The 10,978-nt window shown below is 38.2% G+C and overlaps 1 protein-coding gene across 4 annotated transcripts in view; it reads left to right on the plus strand.

The window, feature by feature from the left end:
* The window catches only part of klc1a (kinesin light chain 1a), a 51,315-nt gene that overhangs the window by 35,538 nt on the left and 4,799 nt on the right, over nucleotides 1–10,978 (plus strand). For 2 of the 4 annotated variants that reach the window (XM_069662037.1, XM_069662038.1), the window contains exons 14-15: nucleotides 5,681–5,814; nucleotides 8,898–8,964. In XM_069662037.1, the coding sequence (XP_069518138.1) occupies nucleotides 5,681–5,814; nucleotides 8,898–8,964 (201 nt within the window). Of the gene's footprint in view, nucleotides 1–1,755; nucleotides 2,424–5,680; nucleotides 5,815–8,897; nucleotides 8,965–10,978 lie in introns of those variants that run through there. The other 2 variants (XM_069662039.1, XM_069662040.1) reach the window with 2 other exon arrangements.

Consider the following 10,978-nt stretch of genomic DNA (forward strand, 5'->3'; position numbering starts at 1 on the left):
TGTACTGTACTCCTTCTGTGTCCTCTGGGCACTTTGTTGATGTTTGTGATCACTGTGCTGTATGTTATGTGTGTGTATGCGTCCTCCCTTTGCATTTGTGTGAAGAGCTGCTGCATGAGAACCTCAGTGGTGATGTTATTTTTTTTTCCTGGTCTTACTTCCTTTCCTTCTGCTTGCTTTGTTGGGATGTTAGCAGCCAGAGAGGAGGGAAGGATATTTTAAAGGATGTTTAGGAGCGGGTGAAGTGAAACAAAAGTGAACATAAAGATGCTTAAACACAAATTAAGCTGGTTAACATTCAGTTGGCTCTTTTTAAATACAGTTGGCTTGTGTTCAATTTATTAAGCTGATTGTTTACCCTGCTGGATAGTGCAATAATAGAATAAAGTGCAAGTTTAGAGCTTATTAATCAATGACTAGATCAATCATTTTAAAAAGCCATATATTGTTTAACTCATTTTTAAGCACTTTTCTTCATTTTCCTGTGATAGTAAATTAAATATATTTTGTTTTTGCCCTACTGGTCGTAAGATGTTTTCACAAGGCAGTTTGTGCTCTGCGAAATTGTGGTGATTTCTTTTGTTGTTTTCTGACACTTTACGGATACATAAACATTAATTAGTGTAAGTAATCATTAGTCGCAGCCCTACATGGTTCCAGGTTGCCAAAAAATGCAAGCAACCACAACAGAGAAACACGCTGCAATAACAGCAAATACTCAGTAGCTGTCTGGCTGCTCTCATGTGTCTCCTTCCTGCATCCCCTCTGTGTTTCTGTGTCGGTCTAACAAAGTGTTAATGTTCTGACTTGATGTAAATGTGCTAACAATGTTCCAGATTCAGACACAGTATCTCTCCGTCATGTTTAATTGTGCAAAAGCTCCACCTAGTGGCAGACTCTGTGAATTACATCACAATCAATTGCTACAGTGGACTGAAGCTAAATGCATAGAAAAAGGTAAACATCCTAGCCTCTGTGTTTTGTCATATCAGGATGAAAGCAGAGTAGCTATCTGCATCTATAATTTGCAATAAAATTATTTTAAGAGGTCGTTTTCTGCTGTAAACCAGCCTTATAATCAAAGTCAGAGTTTTTATGTATATTTTTGTTGGCTTGTGTTTCTCTCACTGCCTCTTAAAAGCTGTTGAAGTTGAAGTGGTAATCTCGAACTTGTAACTGCGGGAGCACACTTCCCAGATATCCAGACGGTGTTGCGTGTGTAACGTCCACGGTTGGCTCTGGCTGTAACTCTTGGAGCTCCTAACAAAGTCAGTGGGCTGGCCCTGGGGCCATTTGGACTTAACTGTGGAAAATGGCTGCAGGCTGAGACAGACATAGATCAAATTTTTTGGCCTCATTTTTAATTATCGACCATCTTTTTCCGCATCATTCTTCTGTTTTGTTTTATCAAAGTTCCTAATCGATCAGAATCATTCAAAAAGTTCTTCTCTTATCAAGTAACAGGACTGCCATGACTAACATTTCCTTCTGGATTTGGAAGGTTAGGTCATGTGATGCTTTTGCCGAAGCTGGTTGAGACGTACTGTGTCTGATCTGGAGACCTTGCTCGATAAACTTACCTTGTCAGTCTCTTTAATTCATTGTTTTCCTTTCTCTTCTCTTCCTTCATTCCTCGTTTTCTGTGTCTTTCCTTCCTCTCTCTTAAATTCAATCTATCTCATCTCACTGTCTTTTTCTCTCTCTTTCTCTGCTTGTGTTTCCTTCTCTTCTCCTCCTGCTCCGTCTGACCGGCAGGCATAACTCCAGATGCCTTGTAATGATTCTAAAAACTTGTCTTCTGCATGACGGACGCCTCGCCTCACCTCTCCTCGCCTCAGCCCCTTCAGCTTTGCAGTTTTCTTCAGCTCTGACTCCCCTCCCCTCTCTTTCTCCTGCACCACCAACACCTCCTCTGGGTTCTGGTGGGATCCTTCGCGGGTCGGGTCGAACCACAGCGATAATGTTGCTTTTACACGGAGCGGGTTGGAGTTAGGGGAATGTAGAGACGGCCTGTAAATCTTAACCCCGGCTTTGTTTTGTCTTGAAGCACTGTACTTGACTGTGTATCTGCTGTGAGAGGGAGAGGACTGGGGTGATGTTTCTGTACCATGTTCTTCTTCTGTCCTTTAACACTATTCTCTGCTTCTCTCCTCCCTCTCTTTCTGTCCCTCTCCTATGTCTTCAAACTGTATTCATATCGACTGTAGACTCTTTAAGAGATGGTGGGGGGGGGATTGTTTGGGGAGATTGACAGTGTGCTCTTAAATCTCTGTTCCCTACCTATCTCAGTCGTCCTTTAAAGCATAACTCTGCCCATTTTGACCGAGACCCTGGACTTCACACTCTCCTAATCCTACCACGGGTATAAGCACTGAGATATTCGGTTTCCTGGAATGACTCTGTAAATAAAACAGTTAAAAAAGACACTTTCAAAAGAAACACTTGAGTAGAAGAAATGTAATATTTTAAGTTAGCATTACATGGTTTCCCTCTTTGCTTGCTTTAAATGCTAGAGAAGTTTGTTAGAGATGGCAGTGATTCGGATCTTCAGATCTCGTTCAGCTGCAAGATTAGTTCATGAGACTCGTTCACCAAGACATTCCCGGTTTACCCAAAGTAACAACTCACTCACGCCCTCCTCGCTCTCACTCGTTAACGACAGCTCCCATCGCATTCACTGGTCAGCTCTTAAACTCATCACGATGTAACAGTTACTTGGCCCAACTTGTCCATTACAAAACCTTCTGACGTTATAATGTCTTCCGTGAATTGGCTCTGTATGCACGTCTGACAAACTCCCGCCCCTCTTTCGTTGCTAATCGGGTCGTATCGTTCACGCGGACCATTCTCGTTCAGTGAGTGAGACACATTCGGGTCATTTGATAAATACAGCCCTCCTGCAAAAGGCTAATGGCGCGTGCTAACATCAAGCAGACTGGTTTTCTAAAAGGAAGAAGGAAGAGATTGGGAAGCCGCGAGCAGAGCAGAGTCAGGTCTGTTGGACGTTAACGTCAAGCAAGAGAGAATTTAATGAACGGCAGGAACGAATCAATGCAAGGCCACACAGCCAGGAAACCAGAGTAGTGATAGGTCAACTGTTTGCTGGAGATCCGCATGTGAGCTATATTGTACCACTGGCTGTTCAATAGTGAAATTATATGACTTTGTTTTAGCACCTAAAATGAAATACTGGGAAGGTGTGTCCTTTGATAATGCAGGGTATCCACAAACAGGCACCTGAACATAGAAACACAACAATGCAAACAGTCCAAACGTGTCAGCAGGTATGAAACGGTCAGAGTTAAAGCTTTAAACGTTACCCTCCCTCCTCTCTCTGTGGGGGTCTCTCTGTCCTCTACCTGCACTCAGTTTACATCTAAAGTCATTCGTGGTGACTCACAGCTCATAGTGATTTAACATGCTGTAAATAACATCTCGTAAATAACTCGTCAGCATGAGCGAGAGCACCGTTGATTGTGGCTCCTGGTAGAGTTTTAGTCATTAGTTTGTCGCTCTGTGTCATCTGTTGGCTATGATATCAGACTAAACTGTGTTGTGGTGTCAACGAGAGGACACGTTAAAGGTCACAGCGTTTATGCACGATGCTTTTAAGTCTCTACAGGTGGCATTTTGAGATAAATGTCAGAGTTTGAAAGGTAAAGAAAGGAAGAAATTGTCTTTACAAAGCTTAAACATTGTGCATAAAGTCTGTTAACCTTCTGTATATCTCTGTATATAGATGTCAGTATGAACGGGCGGGTGGGAGGTGGGTTAAGAGGGTTTGCTGTAAACATGCAATGATGCATTTGTTGGAAACTAGTCTCTTCGTCTCTGTTCTCTGCTCCTGCTAATAATCTTCTGCGTGTCCTGTCCTGTTTGTGCATCTGACAGTTTGTCTTTCTAAACTTCTAATAAAACCTAAACTCTTTGCTCACCTGAACCTGTGCCCGTCGCCTCTTTGTGTGTGTGCGTGTGTGTGTGTGTTCCCTCTCTTTTCTCTGTGTGCCTTCATAACTGAGTGAGCTCTAAACATTAATACCTTCCAGCAGCAGCTCTCTTGCTACTTCATTTATTTTAGTTCACCTTTAATTTACCAGGAAGTCCCACTGAGATCAAAACTTTACATCTTTAGAACACAGATAAATTCATCAAGGGTTTCATGTGTCAAAATGTGGCACTGACACTGAGTCAAAGCAGTGGTTGAAATAACTAACTTAAATCTACATCACACTCCTTTTTAACTGCAAATTGTGCGATAAATGTTTATCAAGCAGGAACAAAATCCTTCTAAAGTTTGTCTCTGAAGGAGTAAACACCAGAAGAAATGATCCTCCAGAAGGTCACAGACTCAGCTAAAGGAAATACCACCACATTACTTATTAATATATTTATGATTACCAAGAGATCCAAGTATTATTGAACATTTCATCATATGTACAGCTTCTACATTTGGAGTGTAAACATGTCCGGATTTATGTCTTCAAACGTAAGATAAAAACCACCCGCCCTCCCAACCCCCAGTAGGTCTACTTGGTACAGATAGTATTTTGTACCATGTATAGTAAACAGCTTGCATACACAACTAAACATATTCTGCATCTTAAAGAATTCATGCACAACAACATGATTGGAAAACACATTTCTAATGACGTGAACTGAAGATAATTCACGAGTAGGTAGTGTAGGGTGGCTTGTTGTGTTATGTAAATGGTCGGAGTCTATCATCTAACAGAGAATTGGACTCTTCTGCCAAGAGCTTCTGTTGGAGGCTTTCCACTGTAGGTGTGATGCATCTACGAGAGGCTAGAGAGGGAAAAAGAACAGGACATTTAAATTAATTCTTGCATATCTTAACCCTGCTGAGCATTTAAGCGAGGTGTGCATAAATATTGGTCTGATAGCTTTCAATCATCACATTCCAGCTGCTCCTTTTGGCAAAATGAGCTAACACTCGATTGTCACTGAATGTACATAAAACAAACACGCATTTTTTTCCCCGTGTGACTAGAAATGGTCCCATACATTCTTGTTGTCCTGTTGTAAAAGTAATCAAGGGCAACTAAAAATTGTTTAAAGGGACGAGTCCAGTTAGCTGCTGGAAGTATTTTAGGGCTCATTAGAGCACTGCTCATATTTAAGGTAGGACACTAACTCCATGTACCGATAGATAAAGGTGTTATCTGTCCTACAATAACAGGTTCAACAGAGTCAGTGAAATCACTAGTGTGCATTCACCATAGATTTAAACTGCTCTGTATTGGAGTTCAATGCACACATCAATCATTAAGTAACTTCACAGGTTTGCATATGGGTGAGCATCTGCATCACTGCATCCTGTGTGCCCATGTACTTTAGCATTTTGCACTTCTGTTTGTGTGTAAATTGGTGTTTGACCAGTGTTTGGAGACTTGTACATATGACCTTTGAACTATAAATTTGACACATTATGGTCCCCAAAATGCTGCAGGTTGCATTGCAAATTTCACAAACTATAAGACGTCCCAAGTCTGTTGATTATTTTTAAAGTCTGCATTTTCTGCATCAGGAAACATGGTGGGGTTTTTTGAAGGACTGATTTTGATAAACAACACACTGGTCTGATACTAAAGTACATCGACACTCCTTGTTTGTGTGGGCGTGTGTGTGTGAATGAGTGTAACCCTGTGACGTCTCCCATCAGGACGGCTCCGGCTCTCTGAAGAGGAGCGGCTCCTTCAGCAAACTGCGAGCGTCGATCCGCCGCAGCAGCGAGAAACTGGTCCGCAAGCTGAAAGGCGGCGGCTCGGCCCGAGACACCGAGCCCAAAAACCCCGGGTAACTATAGCAACAGAAACCTGAACGACCTGCTACAGGTGACTCTCACTTTATGCACTGGAGGCCCGGAGGAACGAGCCGGCCCTCCACACCTCAGATCGGCGGTTGGTGCACTAACCAAAAACAAAAGAAGGGATTGGCTCTACTTTCTGCTGGTGAAGCGGTGTAACTCTGAAGCTGTTTGCACATGAAGTGATGGCGGGAGCTTTTACTGGCACACATTTGCTCCTTTTTCCCATTGCATTAGTACCTTTCTGCTCTCACACACTGCCTCTGTACTGTGTTGAACTTTTCTTCATAGGTAGTGTGGTGTTCAGCGAGAATTAGGGCCACTGTCTGAAAAAGAGAGTAAAATATTTTGAGACAAACGGCAAAAATACTTTGAGAAAGTAAATGTATTGACAAATGTTTTTGTGCTATTTTCCAAATAAGGATAAGAGATAAAGCTGTAATATTTGGGGAAGAAGTCAGAATATCTTGGAAAGAAAGTTTTAACATTAAAACAAAACAAAACACTATTTTCTGAATAAAAATAAAAGATGAAGATGGACTATTTTGGGAAAAAGAGGCTTTAAAAATAAAAAATATTTGTAGTAAACATATTTCTAGAGAGTAGTAGTAAAAAGTAAAAATGCATGATATTCTGAGACAATTCAAAAACAATGTTATGTTGTAAGAAAATTTGAATTTTTGGTGAAAAAAAAGTAAAAATAATATTTAAGTAAGAGAAAAATATTCTCATTTCTATATAAAAGTTTTGCTTTACTGGCAAAAAAAAGTAAGTATACGATATACGAAGAATACGAAAAACGTTGATATATTTAAAGAATTTGCAAAAAGTTGAAATATGACAAGAACAATGCTGTGAGCTGAACTTCAATGCTATCAAGGTGGGAAAGTTAACTTTTGTGAGGACATTTATGGTATTACAAGAATCGAAAGTGAGAATATGCTGACTAAGTGATTTGTTTGGCAAATTAGAACAACACATACAAACAACACCAACATAATCTGAAAGTATTACAGTGTTACATTTTGCTCTACAGTGATCCTAATTCTCCGTTGTAATGACCTTTAAACCTGACTTAAACAGAAAGCTCATTCTAACGTCACAAGAAGCAGTGTTTGTACAGAAATGTTTTAATGAAATGGGGAAATAATTCAAATACTACAAGCTTCACACTCGTGCTGCGATGGACGCTGTGTAGAAAAGCACCTGCAATGAAACACAAACTACTTATGTCTGCTTTGAAATGCCTTTTTGCTTGTTACGCCTGTGGAGCTCATACTGTTTTGGTTTTAACCACTAATAGTTACATATATTTATTGCATTTTGTGGCTTTTGGACTATTTATTTCAAAGTGTTTTGAAATATAGTTCAGTTTTACTCGGCTGTGGATTTTTATTATTTTCCTTTTTCTTTGTGAATTTTACTCTGGAGAAACAAACCTGTCTGCATGGCTGTTTAGATTTTATGCTGTGATGAATTTTTATTTATGAATAAATGTTTTCATTTGAATGTCGACTTGCATGCCTCATCTGTGTGCTCACTGGTTTTCATTTTCTGCTGCTCTCCTCTGTGGCTCTGTAAGATGATGGACATGATGATGTCACTGCCAGCATCATCACCATCATCATCATGAGCAATTGGCTGTCAGTAAACTTAAATCACTGCAGAAACGTCCATTTTGACAAGTCATTAGATGCCACGCCTTTCTTAAAGATGCCATCAACCGGTCTTGGTCTTGTTTGACAGACAGCAGAAATGTTCCCCAAAAATGGAAGCATCCAGCACATGACTCCAGTTAAATTAAGAAACATCCATAACATTAAACAGATTGTCATAAACAAAAATATCTGCCTGAGCTCATCATTCAAATCAAATTTGGCAATTTTTGCACCAAATGCAAACCTTCCAGATTGCTACACTGTTAGTGTAGCCCTCAAAGAGTTACGTTACAACTAAGGCACCATCTGGTGGTAGAATCAGTACTGCCAGAGTAAATTTTGAGTTTTAATATTTTTAAGAAAAAAACAAGTGACATTTTGAGAAAATGTCTATAATATGAGGAAAAAGCTGTATGTCTTCAAACAGTCACAGTTTTTTTTTGACAACAGTTGTAATATTTAAAGAAACATAATATTTTCAGCAATATAAATAAAGTTGTAATATTTTGAGAAAAAAGACTAAATATAGCCAAAATTTTCAATAATTAAGGACAGAGGAAACTTCTTGAAAAAGTCTTATTATGTAGAAAAGAGTTGTAATATCTAGAGAAGTTTTTGAGCTAAAAATTCGAGTTATGGCGATAAAAAAATCATAATTTTTGGCAAAAAAAAAGTTATTACTGAAAAAACTTTTTTTGAATATTCTTTGAAGCAATTTGCCTTTATTTTATTATTATTTATTAGATACGTGACAGTGTAGATACCGACAGAAAAATGGGAAGAACGAATCCCCCAAAAAATCCCGCCTGCCAGCTTCTAGAAGGATCACGTTTCTTGTCAGGATGGACATTTTTCTGCAGTGTTTTTTTACTGAATAAATGTTGTTGTTCAAGCATGATTGGTGGTGTTTGCATGAACTTCACTGACATGAAAATATCAGTTTACACCACTCATAGCTGATCAATAAAAATGTGTTTGCAGAGTAAGTTAATAAAAGGTTGGTACCACTTTCTAGTAAAGGGTTGTAAGGTATAATTAATAAGTTATTTATCAATGCTTAAAAGGTCAGTTACAAGCCATTAAAAATTACTGTAGTTTCAATTTTTTTAATTTTATAAATTTTCTTTGATAAGGAGAGTCATGTCAAATGTTTTCACAGATTACAACATAAGTAAAGGAAGTTATATCAGAAAGTGGTACTGAAATATTCCATTACGCTCTACATTTTGTGAGAATTTTTTGTGGCATTTTGTGAAACTAACCTTTCTGTGAAAATATCATGGTGGTTTTTAACCAACAACAGTTCCCATCGAGCTAATATCCCCACACCTGACTCTCCACCTCCCTCACCTCTGACCTCTGACCCTCTCACCCCCACCACCTCCCCCCCCTGCATGTCACTGCTCTGGGTGCAGCATGAAGCGAGCCAGCTCTCTGGGGGTTCTAAACGTGGCGGACAAGGCTGCGAGTGACCACTACCAAGTAAGGAGGCCGAGAGTCGGGACCAAAAGTATCTGCAGAGAGTCTGTTTGTCTTTGACCCTGCTTGTGATGGAAAGGTCAAAGTTCAATCCCTCAAAAAAGCACCCAGAGTGTTTCTATTTAAAGACAAATTCTCCATGAAATATGTTTTTATTTAGCTTATAATGAAGGTGCTTTATCTCATATATCTGCTATCAATAAACATATTTGCCAAATCTGTAGCAAATGCAGTTAAACAATTTGACTTGAAATAATAAAGTGACCTCACATCCAACAAATATGGAGTAAGTAAGCAGGTAACGGCTCAATCGAAAAACATCAAGTGTATTTAGCATCAATGCCACATAATAAAAATGATTTATGGTTTCTTTGTGGTGAGGATTGGAAACGAACAATAAAAAAGAAACATAGATAATTTATATAAGTAGAAGAGGCAGAGAAATAAAGACTAAATTAACCAGCTTTGTTCTAGACTTCTTAAATCCTCGCCCTAATCTCCATTTCTTTCAGTGTTTTAAGTTGTGAAATTAAAGTGCAATGAAGTCTGATTATTATGCTACAAATTCTGCTGTACAGTACATAAGGAACAAAAGTAATAATTGCAATTACAAAATGGGAGCGTGCTAATTCACCAAACTGGTTTACCAAGAACTCTTTGCAGGTACTTTTTGACCCGATCTTTTCTATCTATAAAATGTATCTCCTGACACTCTTTTGATTTTAATTTTGTGGCCAGATCGCAGTGTCTTCCTCGTCAGATTAATCACTAACTGACACTGATGAGTAACAACGTGAGTGTGACTCACACACTAACCTCACACCACCATTATTTTGACTAATCAACACAAATAACTAGCAGGGAGATGGTTTTATTATTTCACTGTTGTTAAATATCAATAGAAAAATCACATTATATTCACCACATAATGTATAACTCACGATATAAGTTAACTACTATTTACACTCAAGAATTAGCTGTTAGCTAAACCTCACAATGGTTCCTTAATATTGCTAGCTTATTTTTTTTTTTTGCATATACACAGATTTACCATCAAATTTAGATAAACTTTTTGGGTTTTTGATTTAAGATCTTTTTCAAACTGTATTGTTTTGAAATTCTGATTGTTGCTAGCTAGCTATTTATGCTAACATTAGCGCCATGACTCGGTTGAAAAAACTGTCTCAGACTTTTTATCTTTGCTTTATGACTGTTTATAAAACAAGATTTCAGTTAAAGGATTCTTTAAGATGCATTTGATTGAAACTATTCTATCATGAATTAATCTCTGTAACTCCCGGTTTAAAAAGTTTTATTCTCCTCTGAAGTTGACGTTAGCGAAACCCTATAACGGTGTTACTGTTGCTAGCTCTCCATGATGACAGCATAAATCCAGTTGACTATAATAGAAGATTTATGGCAGATTTGACCATTAAATTCAGGGGAATTTTATTACATTTTATTTTATAACTTTATTTTTTTAACTTAATCTTGTTAAAGGATTGTTAAATATGCATTTGTTGTTGATACTGTGCTAAAGCTTACAGAAACTCAGAACAAGCTAACAAAAGTCTGTACGCTCGCCGTCTGTTTAGCTTTAATATTTGAACCAACAGAACATTAGGTTCTGAATTTATTAGGCAAATATTCAAACAGTTTGTTTACAAATTTAACATGAAAAATCTTCAGGTTAGGGACTAATCAATGTGTTAATAAATGCATTGACGATAAATGCAATGCTATCTGGGGTATCATTGGCTGGGTTGTCAGACTGTAAACAAATCCAATCCAGTTGTGAAAAAAGGCTTTTATTTAAAGCATAACATGTAACCCCACCAAATAATTATAGATGTTATGCTTTGGAAGTATTGCTCAGTTTGTACTAAGCTAGTTAGCAGGTCACGCTAACGTTTGTTGTGTAGATAAATGTTGACTTTGTCTTACTTTTGCACATTGCTCAAATTAGTTAGTTTTTAAAATGTTGACATTCTGGAGTTTGTCCTTAATCTAATTTTTT

The sequence above is a fragment of the Semicossyphus pulcher genome, unplaced genomic scaffold (genome assembly GCF_022749685.1).
Source record: "Semicossyphus pulcher isolate SPU_LCO1_2020_fin unplaced genomic scaffold, fSemPul1.0.p SCAF_14, whole genome shotgun sequence".
In the NCBI taxonomy this organism is placed as follows: Eukaryota; Metazoa; Chordata; class Actinopteri; order Labriformes; family Labridae; genus Semicossyphus; species Semicossyphus pulcher.